This window comes from Homalodisca vitripennis, chromosome 1, assembly GCF_021130785.1.
Source record: "Homalodisca vitripennis isolate AUS2020 chromosome 1, UT_GWSS_2.1, whole genome shotgun sequence".
NCBI lineage: Eukaryota > Metazoa > Arthropoda > Insecta > Hemiptera > Cicadellidae > Homalodisca > Homalodisca vitripennis.
The window spans coordinates 152,988,088-153,005,362 of NC_060207.1; the positions used below are offsets into that span (position 1 = coordinate 152,988,088).

A 17,275-nucleotide genomic window follows, 5' to 3' on the forward strand; every position below is an offset into this window, starting at 1 on the left:
ATGAAAGAAGATTTTAATACATAAAGACTATTTGTTATCCCTGCTTCTACTGATATGATTATATTTTTAAACACAAACAAAACTCCCACAAGTAGTTAAAAAGTATACTTAATTGAACATAGAAGAATATGTGCAATCCTTGAGATCTACATGTAGCCTACGCTATGTTTCTGTATTGAGTTACACGTTATATATTATGTCTCTGTATTGTTTTGGGACTTCTATTCTGTTTGTTGAAAATGGAGAATGTATTTTTCATTCTTAGTTCATTTTTTAAAATTGTTTATATTTTTAATTAATAAAAATATTGCTAAATGAAACGTTAAACTTACGTTATTAAAAAAGTTAACCAGGAATAAAAAATATATTCGCTATGTTTTAATTTAAATTTTAATATTTTCTTTATACTAACTTTAAAAATATTAATTTATATACAACTTTAAACAAATTAAAATTCAACTTTATGTTTATAATATGCTATTGAAAAATAAAGAAATTTAAATCTAGAAGGGTCAATAATTGTACTAATGATGGAGAAACTTAGTTTCCACAATCATATATAAGTCTTGTGAATCTGTTGTCTGTATTTGTATACTTAAAACAGAGCTTGTTACTCAAAGAAAAATATAGAAAAAGAAGAAATAAATGGTAGCTAAGAATGAACCATAATAAATATTCATTCTGTCTAATTATTAACAGACATTACACTGGCTATTACTAAAATTCTATTCATCTTATACATTACTATTTTTATTAGATTGAAAATACAAATAAACCTTATATACTGAATATTTTTATTAAATTTCAGTTATACACAGGGTGTAAATTAAGTCCAGATACGCCTGGATATATTCCACACGGTATGAGATATCGATGTAAAATCTTCACCATACCCATTGAAATACTTTTTTGGACTTTTTAGAGGGTAACAAAAATTCCCCTTCCTTTTTTAAAAGGGGTAGAGGGGTATCACTTTAAATTTTCAAATTGCAACCCCTATCTTGTGACTTGTAATTTGAAAGGTAAATTAAAAAAAAAAAAAAAAAAACACAATTATATGGAAAAACATCTCTATGACGATCCTAGCAAAAGTTATGGGAAAACAATCCCTGGATGTCATTGTGTTTCTTTTGAATTTACCTTCCAAATGACATGTCACATGATGGGGTTGCAATTTAAAAATTTAGAGTGACCCCTTTTGAAAAAGGGGGTGAAATATTTTTACTCTCCAAAAATATTTTAATAGGCATGGTGAAAAATTTACCTCGATATCTCAATCCGTTTAACAGGATTTAATTAAAACCCTGTATATATATATATATATATATATATATATATATATATATATATTCTGAGAAAAGGAGAAACAATTCCCTTTTAAGTATATTTTATTTTATGTTTACTAGACAAATTGTGTCCTTTGGTTGTGCAAGGGTTTTTTACAAACTGTATTTTTAAGAAACAGCGGTGTATTAATGAAGAAAAATCCTCTTTAACCCTAGAAGTGTGGAACCAGCATATTTTATGTCGGTTGTAATTTATGTATGTTGTGCGGAACCAGCATATTGTATGTCGGTTCAGTTTTTCATTAAAAATAATTATTTATCTTTAAACAATCACCATGTTTTTGGTATCATTGAAATTGTGAGATTCCACTCTACAATTTTCATATAAATGTTTTTTTTCTAACATCAATATTACGGTCGTGGTGAAATGTTTTCTGAAGAAGTCATCATTTGAGTTGAATTTCGCGGGTGGCCGGGTCAAAGAAATACGTCATTTTCAACCAATCACAGCAAGTTACTTATTGCCTGCAAACAGGGCTGCCATATGTCAATCGACGTGGAATGAAATATTCTTTCTTCCAGTGTAAACAGAAAGTCATTAGAATGAATAGTTGATTTACTATGAATATTCTAAAAAGGGACAATTCTAAAGTTGTAAACCAGCATATTTTATGCTGGTTAGTATAATAACATTCACACAGTTATTTATTGTCAATAAAGAAAATAAAATAAAAAAAAAAAAACAGTGTAAAGTGAAAGAAACGATCTACCGGTACAATCTTTCAGCGGTAAATTTAGTTCAGTAGGTTTCCGGCAGTGCGAAACGAAAGAGATGAATCACGGCGTCGCATCAAGACCAACCCAACCCATCCCTGTCGGCCATTGTTGACCATTTTATTTCACCACAAGCTTATTTTTGTACCGATTTTCATAATTTAGGTCTCTATTTTTTCAGGTTGAAATACTCTACTGCATAAATGCATATGAAATGACAAAAACATTATAAAACAATGTTATTTTGAACTATAATATCTATTGTTTATATATTGTCAAAAATTTTACAATGCAAGGTTTTACAGTATTTGACGCACAACATTTATTTTTACTCAATTTCAAAAATTATTGAGTGTATTTCTTTCAAACATTATGAGCTAACATAATATAACAAGTAAAAAAATTTAAAAAATGTTTTCATATTTTTTTTACATTGCAAACCAGATTATTTTTTATGAGTAAATTCTTCAACGTGTGACTGTTAACAAAAAATGTCATAACTCAGTTCCTTCTCAAAGTATTTGAACATATCTTATATTTTATTTTAGCCAAACAAACATACTTACTAAGGGTATATTCAAAAATTACATAAACATAAAGTATAAATAAAAATTTGTAGCTTGTTTCTGAATTTTGTTACAAAATATTTTCATTTTTCAAAAGATTTTTTTTTGTAAGCTTATAATAAAATAAGTTTATTTTGTTGTTGTTTACTTTTAGTCTTTTCAAATAGCATGTATAATTTACAATAGAAAACTGTTTTTCATATAAATATATAGTCACATTTGGATGTAAAAAAAAAATTAAAAGCCCAAACCCTTGTACATTTTTGTACATTTTCGCTTTTGTAAAAAAAATTGCAAAATTACAATTATTATTTAATAAAATTTTTAATCTATTTTCTAATTTGGCATAAAATTCTCTACATTTTATACATTTAACATTTTGACCTTACTGTAATATTTCAATACCTTACAGAGGTCCAAACTTAAAATTTTCATATAAAACTTTTTGCATTTTCTCATTATTTTCATGAAAATATATACTAAACCAAAGAATATCAAAACATTTATTCCTATTTCAAATAGAACAACTTCTGAGAAGAAAAACGAGATACAACAATATATGTTATCTTGATATTAAGTATTTTTTACGAATTTTGAAAAAAACCCTTGCAACAAGTCAAAAATGGACTGAAGTTTTATCCTTGGTAACATGGACACACTTCTAGGGTTAACAAATTATAAAAATTCACTCGTGGTAATCAACAAAATAATAACTATGAGTTAAAAAGATAACTAGACTACATGGATCATCATAATCTACATTTTTATACATATTTTTTATAAACAAGTGTTTTATTTTGATTTATTCTAAACAGCAAAAAAATATTATTTTAAAGATAAAAAATGTCTACAAACATTAAGAGATCAAATGCAAAAATCAAAGAACGTCTTATTATTTAGTAGAATATGTTTTATACAAAAAGGTAAGTTTAACTATCATACTTGTCTATAATCAATTGGTTTGGATCTTGATACATTGATATGAAACTTAACATAGCAATTAATTGCAACCACATGATTTAACGCTTTTAGTGCTACAGCATTGCCGAAAGTGACTCAGAAATTTAATATAAAAGTGCGGGGATCACTGTCTGCAATTCTACGTATTTAATTTTATACGTCCTAGTTATATAATATTACTGGTCGCTAAAGCAGTTTCCTGTTCCAAAGGATTCAACGTTTTGATTATAGCACTTTGTCTGTGGGCTGTTTACGTCAAAACATATGTGAGTAAAAAAACAAGTCATTCAGTTTGCACAGTTTAGTTGGTTTGTTTACATTCAGATTTGCCGGCAAGCAAATTGTTATGTTGTAATATTTAGTGCAATAAATGTTGTATTCTGAATTAGTATTTGTATTGTGATTAACATATTATGATTGTAAATCATGAAGCAGTTGATGACTCCCATCTGAAGGATATAGTTGAAAATATTCTCGGTTATGATCGTGGCAAGAGTTAACACACTTCTTTTGTAACTAAACCTTTTGTAACATCATATATGAGGATAATGATGTTAAGAGTTCCCAGTTATGTTGATGACACTTATAAGACAAAAACTATGACTCTTTGTTTAAGAGTTCTGACAGTTACAGTTTTGAAATTAAATAATTACTTCAACCCCAAAAAACAAAAAATATAAACAACTGCCCAGCACTGATACACCCATTTCATTACCATAAGACCAACAATGTGGATATGTCTTTGCTGTAACTGAAACTACGTACTGCCCAAGATATTAGTATTTCTACATCTAATCAATATCCTTCCGATACATTCCCATACTACTCTTAGTCCAAATGTTAATAGTCCTCCTCAACCCACTGATATGCCTACTGTTGATGAAGACAATGATAGTCTTTCACTTGCACCAACTGTGAATAGTGAATTAGCAGGACCCAGACATATGCTTCCTCATGATGCTCCACCGATTTCATATTTCAATCCTTTGTTTCCCAAATGCTCTTTTTAAATTTGGTAAAGAATACCAACAGATATGCCAACCAACGTTTAGTCCGAAATGAGTACAAAGACAATTCAATGATTTCAAAGTGACTTCGAGAAGCAGTGCATGAAATAAACTTCCATTGCTTCTATCATAAACTTGGACATCATTCTGAAGCCTTCACCCTTCTCCACCTGATCAATTTTTCCTTCATTATTAGCACCATGGTTTAGACAGATGTTCACCCATGATAGGTTTCAATTGATATTACATTTTTTTCATATTGTAAATAACTATGTTGTTGAATCCCAAACCCCACCTGTTAAGTATTCCAATTTTCATTACATTTGGAAACCCGGTAAAGGTGTCTTACTTGATTTTTATTACCTTTATTTTTGGAGGTAATTATTTTCTTGTTTTGTTTATTTTTGTTTTTAGTTATTTGTTATAAAGAAACTTTTTTTAAGTATTGTTTATATTATGATTTTACATTTAGGCATAATATTTTATATATTTCTACTCCCTATGTTATGATGAACAATAAAATTATAAAAATATCATATTATATAAGCATTTTTCAATCATGAAAAACAACTACATTTTGGTATAAATTGGCTAGCACTTTTGGAAATGACAGTTGGTTTAATGTAGCACTAAAAGGGTTAATGTAAAGATTAAATTTACCTTGTTTGCTTGTTTCAAATTAGAAATCTTAATAATCCTTAACAATCTTCAATTGACAAGATATACTCACTGCTATACTTTTATTATGTACAGTACAGTCACACTTATCTAACCTTCACATATTCATCGCGCCACAGTGGAAACACGTCTTTGTAATTGATTATGAAGGCCACAGTACATACACCAATCTAAATGTGCACCACTATAAACATAATTCAGTACATTTAAATTGTTTATGATTTATAAGGGAATAAACTATTTTAATTTGTACTTGTAATTCAAATAGTTTGTAATGAAATTGTAAATGTAAATCAATCTGAATATTGCAACTCGTAGGTAATATGTTTAATTTCCCAATACCTACACCTCCGCTAATCATCTATACAGACCACAAACATAAATTCTATCACTAAATTGAGAGTGATAGAATCACATATAGTTCAGTTGATAGGTAACCCCTGACACAGTCTGGCAATCTTTACATGACGAGCACATCTCTTTCTCCCTCCCCCTCCCTGGATGACAGCCTAGAAATCCCATGGACATCTCCATTGCAGCTTCCTTCACTTCTATGACTTGGTAAGTTGCACAGACAAACTCTCTCGTTCTTTATTGACTAAGCTATTGCATGTCCTAAGAGCGTGTATGACTGGCTCATTTATACCAGCTAGTATAACCTGCACTGGGTGACCCAATGGGTGTCCAGGAGCCACATAATCACAAATGTTGAGAATTTGAGGTTGATCAGTACATTTTGTTTACGGCAAATGATGAGGATAAGGACTGTTGGGAGTGGGTTAGACTGCCATGTGTTAAAAGGTTTTTGCCAGCTTAAAATAAGGGAGTACCACCTTTGATCAAGAAGAGGTTGAACCAGAGCTGTTCTCCCTTTTTCCAAGGTGACATGACTGATCCCTTCTCATCGTGATTGTAACATGGGATCTGAACAAGAGACTGCCCCAACCTTACCCATCCCAAATATACTCTGGAAACAGAGCAAAAGTCCTTTTAAGACTAGGTCAATTGAGATGTTTACTCAGCTACGAGGGTAATTTGGAAAAGTAAGGTCTGATTCGCGTTAACCAGACAAACAGTAAGCGAGCAGAGAAATGCGCATGCGCCCTGACACCCGGCATGCATTGCACGCAGAACGACGCCATTTGCAGTGAAATCGTTCTAGTCTGTTGTTGTCTGTGCCTTTTTAAAATGTTTAAAACTATTGAACGTCCCGCCGACTGTGAAATACGGTCTGTGATACGGTTTTTGACAGCAAGGAACGTTTCAGCAGCGGATATTCATCGATAGATAAGTGAAGTGTACGGTCCAAATGCAATGAGTGACAGCAAACTGCGGAAGTGGGTGAGAGCTTTTAAAGATGGACGGGAAAATGTCCATGATGAACCACGATCTGGTCGGCTGTCAATGATCACCGAAGATTTGGTGAAAGCCGTCGATGAAAAAATTCGTAAAGATCGGCGATTCACTGTTTCTTCATTAGCAATAGAATTTCCAAACATGAGTAGAACCACATTGTTTAAAATTGTTTCTGAAATTTTGGATTTTCGCAAATTGTGCTCACGTTGGGTTCCCAGGCTGCTTACTGAGGAAACACAAAAAAAGAAGGATGTGTATTGCTCTTGAATTTTTGATCCAATATCATCAGGAAAGTGATAACCTTTTAGACCACATTTTGACGGGTGAAGAGACATGGGTTTTCCCAGAAGACATAACCCCAGAAACGAAACGCCAGTCGATGGAGTGGCGTCACTCGACGTCACCGGTTAAAGTGAAAGCAAAACAAACATTGTCCACACGCAAGGTTATGGCGACAGTGTTTTGGGATAGATGTGGGATATTGCTAGTCGAGTTCATGGAACGAGGAACAACAATAAATGCGGCCACTTATTGCAACACTCTGACTAACCTTAGACGAGCAATACAGAACAAGCGACGTGGCCTATACAATACAATATTCTTTATTAACATATTCTTCAAGAACAGTTTTGCGTCAAATATAACATGTGGATTAAATTCATAAAAATGTACATTGTCAAGTGATTAAACATGATTTGAATCAAGAACAAAAAACGCATCAAGAGAATAAAATGGATGTTTTTTTAGCCAGTTGCCAAGCCGTTGTCTCAGGTGCTGGTCATCTGTCCCCTTCACTGCTGCTGGAAGATGGTTCCAAAGCTTGGATCCCATGTAGCTTGGCTTCTCTTCATATTTGGTCAGGCGGTGTACAGGGAGGCAGTAGTTTGTTGAATGTCGGGTGTTGTATGTGTGCAGTTGTGATCCAGTCTTGAGTGGGTTCAGAGTCTTTGTTCTAGCATATGTTATGATCTCAAGTATGTACAAATTCACTATAGTTAGGATTTTGAGCTCCTTGAACTTTTCCCTACAGGATTCTCTGGGTGATAGATCACAAAGTGTCCTTATAGCTCTCTTTTGTTGAATAAGTACACGTTGCACATTTGTCTTGGATGAGTTTCCCCATACCAATAGCCCATATCGAAGATGCGTCTCAAAAAGAGAGTAGTAGGCTATTTTGGCAGTATTGAGATCACTAATGGTCTTAATTCTTCATATGACGTAGATTCCTGTGCTTAATTTCCTACAGAGGTTATCCACATGAGGTGTCCAATTTAGATGTTCGTCGAGTGTGATGCCAAGGTAGATCGTGCTGTCAGTAATTTCCAGGTCTGGCAGTCTTGTCACTGTTTGTTTTTTGTTTCCAAAAATTAATTGTTTTGTCTTTGATTGGTTTACAACTAAGCTGTTCTGTTTACAATAGTTAATTGCTGTGTTTAAAGCTGTGGTGGCAGTGGTTGCTATAATATTTGGATTTTTATTACATAGCAGTAAACACCGTCTCATCAGCATACATAAGTGGTGTACAATGGCTTTGTACAGATGAAGAGAAGTCATTCGTGAATAAAATGAACAAGACTGGTCCCAGTACAGAACCTTGTGGCACACCTCTTGTTGTAGTCTGGGTTTTTGATTTCACAGACTGAATTGTTCCTTTATCCATGTGTTTAATCTCTACTATTTGTTTTCTGTTGAGAAGGTAGCTCTCAAACCAGTCAGCTGCTTTCCCCTCAATACCCAGGTTCCTAAGCTTTCCCAGAAGTTGATTATGGTCCAGAAGGTCGAAGGCTTTAGAGTAGTTAAGGAGTATTGCCATAGGAATGTTGTCAGATTCTAAGTGGTCAATAATAGTTTCGACTAAGTCAACTATGGCTGTAGATGTTGAATTTCCTGCCATAAAGCCATGCTGTTTGTTGTTTAACAGGTTATGTTGATGCAAATGTTGTAATAATCTGGCTAGGACAAGTTTCTCTATCACCTTAGAAAATGTGCTGATAAGGGAGATGGGCCTGTAGTTGTTTGCATCAGTTACATCACCTTTCTTAAATTTTGGGTAGACTTTTGCTACTTTTAGTAGTTCTGGAAATTTTCCTTGGGCAAAAGACCTATTAGCAATGTCAGTTAGTGGTAGCTGGATTTGTTCTTTGCAAGCTTTTACGATTTTTGCTGATATTCCGTCCACCCCTGCTGACGGTTTTGCTTTGAATGTGTTAATTACACTGATTACTTCCTGTTCTGTAGTTGGGTGCAAGAAAAGGCTTGGTATGTTGTGATGTTGGTTTTGGGGAACTGGGAGAGTAGTGTTGATCTGCCCATTTTGTTTTAGAGTGTTATCTGCAATCATGACAAAGTGATCGTTTAGATGGTTTGCAACGGCAGCTGGTTCATTTACTTCCTGTCCTTCTATATGCAAAGTTGTTGGTAGCATTTTTCTTTCTCCCATCTTCCTTTCATTGTTAATGATTTTCCAAAGTGTTTTAGGGTTTGTCATTTGATAGGGCAATACTCTTTGCTACTTCTAGTCGTTTAACAGTTCTTAGTTTCAGATCATATGCTTTCTTTTTTGCCATTGCATCGTTCTTGTCCTCTTCTCGTCCTGTCAGGTTGTATTTGTCAAATGCCTCAAGGAAAATGTTCTTCAGTTGAACTGTCTCTCTGTCTGCAGAAACTTTTTGCTTTGTTCTTTTCCTTTTTGACTTGGTGACAGGGCAGGTTATGTCCAAAGCATTTGTCAGAATCTTGCAAAAATTTTCATATGATTCATCTACAGAGACTGACTCGAGAACTATTTTCCAGTCTTGTAGGTCTAGCAGACTCCCCATGTTCATGATGTTTCTCGAACTGAGTATTCTATTTTCTGAAGTCAAGGACTGATCTTTGTGTTTCATTATGTTTCTAATTGTACATAATTGGGCAGTGTGGTCTGATATTGCTGTATTAATGATCGTCACATTTAAGTATTCATGGTCCAGGTTTGTACAGACACAATCTATGGAGGTCTTTGATGTAGGGCGTGATTCTAGTAGGAGGAAGAGACAGTCGTGTCATGCTATGACTTAGGAGAATTTCCGACACGTGTTTTTGGTCAGGTCCACTTTTTATAATGTCAATATTAATATCTCCCATTATTATCACCGGGTATTTTGATGTCGGTATTTTGTTTAATATCTCCGACATCATCTCAAGGTCTTCTTCCAGATTTTTTTTAAGGTTTTCTTTGGAGTATATTTTGGATCTTTCTCCAGATGTTGCATGGGTAGGGAGCATTGTCCTTTTTGTTGACTAAAACCTGGATTTACTTCATTACTTGTTTCTTCTGCCTTTTTGGCAGGGTGGAGTATGGGCTGTTTTGATTTGCTCTTAGCCATCTGTAGTGATATGCTGAAGTGATTTTTCTTGATGTTAAGAGTTTTATTTTTATTTTTATTGGGAGTGTTGGCTCTCTTAAGTGTAGACAGGCTATGGATTTTTAGAGAATGGGGTATGGTGAGATCAGTTTGCTTGTTTGCTTCCAAAGTTACTTCTTGTTTACTTTGAGTCATCTCTGTCTCCAATCTTTTTACTTCTTGCTCTAAAATGTCTTGTTTGGATTTCAGTTGAGCCATCTCTAGAAGCAGTAATGTAATATCAAGAGAAGATTCTGGTTGATTTTTTGAAAAGTGTCTATTAGTGTCTGACTCCTTGTAAGGTCTGTGTTCTTCAGTTGTACAGTCTGCAATTACTTCATTTTGCTTAATTTCTCTTCTTAGTTGTGTTATTGTTTTTTTCCAATTCTTTAATCTTTGTTAGGTATTCATTGAGGATTTGAGTTTGTTTACAGTCATATTCTTCAAAAACAGCTTGCAGATGAAGTCGGTGTTGTTTCTCTTTTTCAAGTTGTTTTTCTGTTTCATAAACGTTTTCTAGAAGAATTTCTATTTTTTTAAAAAGGTATTTTTCTTCAGTTTCTTTAGTCTCCTCCAATTTTGCTTCTAGAGATGCTAAATTGGCCATGAGATTGGTCTTTTCCCTTTCAAGAATTCTATTGACAGCTGGAGTTTCGTTGCTGCATGACAATGCCAGACCCCACTCTGCCAACCAAAATCAAATCTCATCAAATCGTTTGATTGGAAACAGCTAGAACACCCGCCATACAGCCCAGACTTGGCGCCGAGCGACTTCCACTTGTTTCGCTACCTAAAAGAGTTCCTAGGCGGGAAGCGCTTCAACATTGATGACGAGGTGAAACAAGCAGTACAAGACTGGTTATCGTCGTAGGCGGCCGACTTCTATGACACCGGCATTCAAAAACTTGTAGATCGTTATGACAAGTGTTTAAACAAAAGTGGAAACTATGTAGAAAAAATAGTGATTGATGTCAGGAATCAAATAAAACAAGTTTTTTGAAAAAATCTGTTGTGGTTTCTTTTAAATAAAAAAACGGGACCTTACTTTCCCGAATTACCCTCGTACTTGTCCTAATTGATTTAATTCAAAAATGTATAGAATATCCTTTTTTTTGTCACTTTCATTGTATACTTAAATAAAACCTAAAATTATGAAATTACCTATACAGTTATCAACCTCCTATTGAAATTATTTTAATATTTACAAAAATAATATTGTAAAAGTAAAAATATTGTTTACTTTTTGCCCCAAGATAGATACTTTAATTGTTTAGGATAAATTGAGAAAACATTACAATCTTGCATATCCCGATTACTTGGGACCAGAAGTGATCCAGATAAACTAGGAATCTCGTAAAATACAATAAATTACAGAGAATAAGACTTTTATTTGTAGTAAATATGTAAAAGAGTGCTAATTTATTTTCCAATTACAAAGATTATTTATAGAGAAAAGATATATTTACAAAACATTGAACAAGTCATTTGTTTTTACGTAGAATATTTTAGATTGTACACAGTCCAAAAAACTGTAACACAAACATTACTGACAACACTGGTAAGCATATTCATAGATTTTTATATCTTGAAATACATTAAATTATATTGCAAATAAAGCTGTTAAATGTATTCCTTAAGATTTATTAGTAGTTGAAAAGCTATATTATATAATCATATTTTTTTCATAAAATATAGTCCCTTATTTAATGACTTTTTATTGCGATTGTGATAATATATTTCTTTCATTCAACATATTTAATTATTTTGAGGTCAAAACAACTGCCACTTTTAAGTCATATAAATTATTATAATTAAATTAAATTATGAACAACTAGTTTTAATTGGATTGTCCTACAATCTACTAAATATAATAGATGAATATTTCTACTACTAGCAAGTTTCAAAAAATACAATTTACTTTATTAATAGAATAGTGAGTTTTCATCTGTAAATAAAATAGAAAGAATACAAAAATTAGATAATAGGATATTAGTTAGACTACTTAAAAATATATTTATTTTCCCCACCCCCCCCCCCCCCCACCCCCCCCCCCCCCCACCCCCCCCCCCCCCCACCCCCCCCCCCCCCCACCCCCCCCCCCCCCCACCCCCCCCCCCCCCCAAGAACACTATTTTACAGCATTCAAGAGTTTACATTAGTACACATAAAAAATATTCTATGATTCTATAATTCTATGAAATATCCTATATATCAAAATCTATCCATATTTCAAAATTTTTGTGTCATATATACAGTGTACATTGCAATAACAATAAAATACTAAATTATATTTTAGGAGACTAAATTAAAAGGATTTTATATTTTAGACTTATTAATACACGTTTAATTGTAATGATTGTTTACTTCTGTCATATGTATAAACCAATAATGCATTATTATTAGTTTCAGTGTCAATGCTACTGTTGAAGAAGCATAGTAATAACAACACAATCTGTATAAGTTTTCTTTTGTCTTCATTTTCAAAACTGTTTAACATAGTGCAGTATGAATCCAAATAAGAGTGATGCAAAACTCTCTTTAAAAAGAAAAGGTGAATGCGCACCATTTGTACCAAGAAAAATACCTATAGCTTCTTCTCACGTAACTAAAATAAAAAACGACGGTATACATAAGCCGAAGATTGTGGATTCCACTGGTGTTTCTGCATCCAGTAAATATAGAAAACTCCACAATTGTTTACCAGCCGAACTGACACCTATATCAAACAAAACCAAAATATTAAATTCTAAGCGAAAATCTATTTCCTTGGTCGAACTACCCAGTATCCAGAAGATATGCACTCTCAAAAAGCGATACAGGTAATGATACGTTTACACTTATAACTAGTTATGAAAATAAAAGTATTAAAACGGTCAACTGATCTTAATTTTAATCTTTTAGTCCTGTAAGTCACTGACATACGTGTGCGGTTGACCTTGTAAAAATGAATTAGCATAGTTCCTAACACAAACCATTTGAAAATGCAATTTAACTTTATTGATAAAGCAAAGTATGATGATTGCGTGACTTCAGGCTAAAGAAATCTCCGTATATACAGGGTGGCCCATAAGTCAGTTGTCAGAAATGAAAATACAAAGTTTACCAGAAAAGTACAAATACTTTATTTGTACAAAGTACAGTATTATTATTGTAATTAGTATTATTTATTTTTAATTATTATTTTAAAGACTAACCTATGGTAATCCACATATGGTAATGGTTCTTGGTAATCCATATTCCTTGGACGCTTTCCTTTGAGATTTAGTAGGCGATTGCACAAAACATTGCGCAACAACATTAAGATTGTCTTCTGTAGTTAGAGACACTGGCCTACCTGAAAGATAAAGCTCGCCACTGACCCAGTTTCTTCGAACCTTGTATTTAATTTCCGAATACCTTGTCGAGATGGAGGTCTAACGTTTGGAAAACGTTCCACAAACGAATCACACACATCAATGTAATTACGATCATATTTCAACCATGATTTTAAAACAAATACACGCTGTTCTGTACTTAACGTCATCGTTGACTAAATAATATACAACAACATAACCTCGAACTGCTATTGTAAAATAACTTAGCGTAACTGCTGCCGGGTTAACAACTGTAGTCAAGTTCACAATAGACTGCAACTGCGCTAGTCAAAACATCGTCTAAAAAAATTGCAAGTGACAACTGACTTATGGGCCACCTTGTATTTTAACAAAATTAGTTATACTGCTTTATACAGAATATACTTTGTGATTTAGAACTCAACATTGTTTTGTTATTGTAGCAAGGAACAAGGCGATGAAACAAAAATGTCTATAATAGCTTCTAAAAGGTGTAACATTACATCATTGAATAGTGTGGAAGAGTTTGAACTTGCTAGAAAAGTGTGCAAAATATTCATTTTGCATTCTTGGAGGAAGCGGAGATATGAAGTAACGAAACTTCGAATTGACGCACAGAAAATAGAGAATGAGGTTAGTTTAAAAGTAGGTTATTAATTTATTGAACATTCTAGGATTATAAAGAAAATAAAGTAAGCAAAATTACCAACACTCCTACGAGAGTAATAATTCTTGCAATTATTAGTAATATGTTTTGTACAGTCAACTCTCGTACCTCATAAACGTCACAAAATATGGGGACGGTTCGATTACTCTACTGATCGTTGGGCCAACGACCCTTCTGGAAGAAGTGTAAATCGGTCCAATTGCACCACTGATCGTTGGGCCGACAACCCTCTTATATAAAACTAAACTATATTTGGGTTGTTGGGTCAACGATCGGTGGAGTAATCGAACCAGACTCCAAAATATAATGTAAGCAATATTTTTAAACTCCGCATGATATTATTGGTGATAAATATTGCCGGAACTAGCAACAGTAATGAATTGCTTGTTAACTTTTGTGTAGTAGCTTACAAGCTAAAACGTGGTAACTTTTGTGTTCATTTTGTATATTTTAAAATATAAAAAGTAAACATTCTAAAACAAGAACAATATTAAAAAGAATAAGAATTGTTTGTTTTCCATTTAAAATATAGATATAGAATAAGTATCTTCAACACTGTGTTTAAAGTTATTGACAGTTGGAAGGATTTATAGGATAACAGGATTTCGGACATTTGCCATCATTAAATGTTACAAATGGTATAACACAATGTTTCCAGGATTGGAAACGCTCCAATGGGATACTATACCTTTTATAACATAACGATAGTAAATATCCGAAATCCTTTTGTCCTATATTCAACAGCTTAAATTACAAGTTAATGAAATTACATTGCTGTCAACAGGCACCAGTTTGTATTATTCTTCATGCGTTTGTACTTAGATGAAGCAATTGCATAATTACTGAACGAGTGCCACTTAATCAAAGTGTTAATCTTCAATCTTAGGAAGAATCAATTTGGCAAGTTATTATAAAATCTAAAAAATCAAGATCTCCCTGATACTACCTCCCTAATAAACTTTTAATAAGTGTAGTGGGGTGGGGGTTAGAATCACCGGGATCAATACAACATGTTTATATGTAACTCTTGTTCTGTTATTTAGGTGGAAAACCTTAATGTTCAAATTGTTGTTTTAACACGAAAATCTTTTGGAGTCAGAAAAGCTCAGAGTTGCAGTTGCTATGAGTGATTCAGGTCATCTAAAACAACGTCTGGAAAACGAGTTGAATACTACAGACCAGTTGAGAATGGTATGTACTCATCTACCGACCATATAAAAAGTTATTGCAGATATACACAATAACTCAGTTTTGTAATGTACACTATCATCTGTGATTATTCACCGCAGAATATTACTTTTTATACAGGAGAAATTTGACTCTGAACAATTAATAATCAAATTAAAAGGTTGTTAAGTAAAGCCCAGCTTCTCAATTTGTTTCCTACAGCTGAGTCTTAGTATTTTTTTAAACCATATTCACTAATACTGACTGTGGGTTTAAGGATTCAGAAGCCATATAACAGTTCATCTTAATAAAACATTTCTATTCAAAAGAAAAAAAATACGAAAAAATACAGAACGAGAGAACTACATTGCTCAAAAATAATATCCCCCAAAACACGGCAAACATGTTACTATTTCATTAATTGAGAAGGCTATGATAGTTATTTAATTACTTGTTTAAAAAGAAGTACACCTAAAAATGTTCATTGAAGGTTCGCAGCATACTAAAACAAACCGCAGAGATATTTCTGTTTTTATTGATATTACCAAGACATTTTACTAATATAAAAAACCTAGTCTCCAATTTGAACTAATTTACCATAGTTGTATTAGTGTAAACTTCTTCAAATTCCTTGAAAGTGACCAACGTTTTTTAAATTGATCGCTTCAGTAGTGGATCCAACTGTGCCCTCCAAAGTTTACTAATCTGGTAGAGAACCTGTAACGAGATCATTGTGCGTTCTCTCCTGTCAGTGAATAAGTAAAAGAACTGGAACTGATAATCTTCAATACAATATTCTTTACGTTGTCAATGGCTTGGCTACTTTTACTCAAAATGTGCTGTTGGACTATTCATTTCAACCCAACAACAACAACAAATTTAATCAATATTTCATTTCAGGTAAAAGTTTTGTTGTAGTAGTCATCTGAAAATAGGAAAATGTTACTCATTACGTTCAATTTAGAGGTGTTGTTAATGTATATTAAAAAATAAAATTGGCCCAAAGTACTGGATCTGTACTACGCCGTAATTGTAAACTGTAAACTGGAAGAGGTTCGCTCTCTGTTACACATATGGTCACATACTGTTGCCTATTATTCAGATAACTTTTAAGCCATGAGACGGCCCTACCACGCACCCCTATTGCTTCCAATAATTTATCTTGTTGGACAGAATCAAAAGCTTTTTATATATCTAAAGCTTAAAAGATATATAGAGCGGTAATTATTTTTGTATCTGTGATCGTTGGCTTTGTGTATGTATCTGAATGTGTGTGTGTGTGTGTGTGTGTGTGTGTGTGTGTGTGTTTGTGTGTGTGTGTGTGTGTGTGTGTGTGCGCGCGCGCGCGCGTGCATTACGCTTCTTCAGGTCCTATATATATATATAGGAGGTACTTTGGCAATATTAAAATTTTCTGGGAAAAGGTCGGTAGTTAAGGTAAGATTTATTACATGAAAAAATGCTGTAAAATAATGTGTAGGTTTTCTTTAAGCATAAGAACCGAAAACCCGTCACGACCCAGAGAGGATCCTCCGCGCATTCCAGTAACATAATGTACGAGATCGAGTTCAGAAACAGTATGAAAGACGAAGTCAGTCTTAAGTCTTAAGTCTTAAGTCGCCCGTTTACACAAATCATGGGTGGAAGGAATACCCGGAAAATGTTTATCAATAAGAAAATAAACTTTATTATTTACCTTCCCAGTTATTTCGCTTATTGCACTCTAAATCGCTTATTTCTTTGTTGCTGTATGTAAAGTTGAAAGCGAAGCCGTGTACTTCTCAAAGTCATCTGTCCAGAAGTAGTTGATAATCTTTTGTTTAGAAATAGTATAATTCCGTTGTTCTTGTTTTGTAATGTAGTAGTGCTCAAGAAGTTAAAGTTAACCTCACATACGAGGAACGTCAATCAGACGCTGTCGCAAATGATCAGATTACGCCATGTCAATCGGCCAATGGTAAACGATCACCCGATCTAACGCCTTGGTTCAAGATAAAAACTCAGACCAGCTTACTGATTATTTTAGAGAAGGAATATGATAATCAATCGATTTTAAATGATAAACTTAAATCTGATTCTAACCAAACATAACTACAAAA

The 17,275-nt window shown here is 33.3% G+C and overlaps 1 protein-coding gene across 1 annotated transcript; it reads left to right on the top strand.

The window, feature by feature from the left end:
- Window positions 1–12,397: 12,397 nt before the first annotated feature.
- LOC124353695 lies at window positions 12,398–14,248 on the top strand. Its single transcript, XM_046803665.1, has 3 exons — window positions 12,398–12,829; window positions 13,786–13,987; window positions 14,105–14,248. Exons 1-3 carry the CDS (start codon window positions 12,516–12,518, stop codon window positions 14,246–14,248), a joined length of 660 nt encoding a protein of 219 aa, XP_046659621.1. The 5' UTR covers window positions 12,398–12,515.
- Window positions 14,249–17,275: the final 3,027 nt, after the last annotated feature.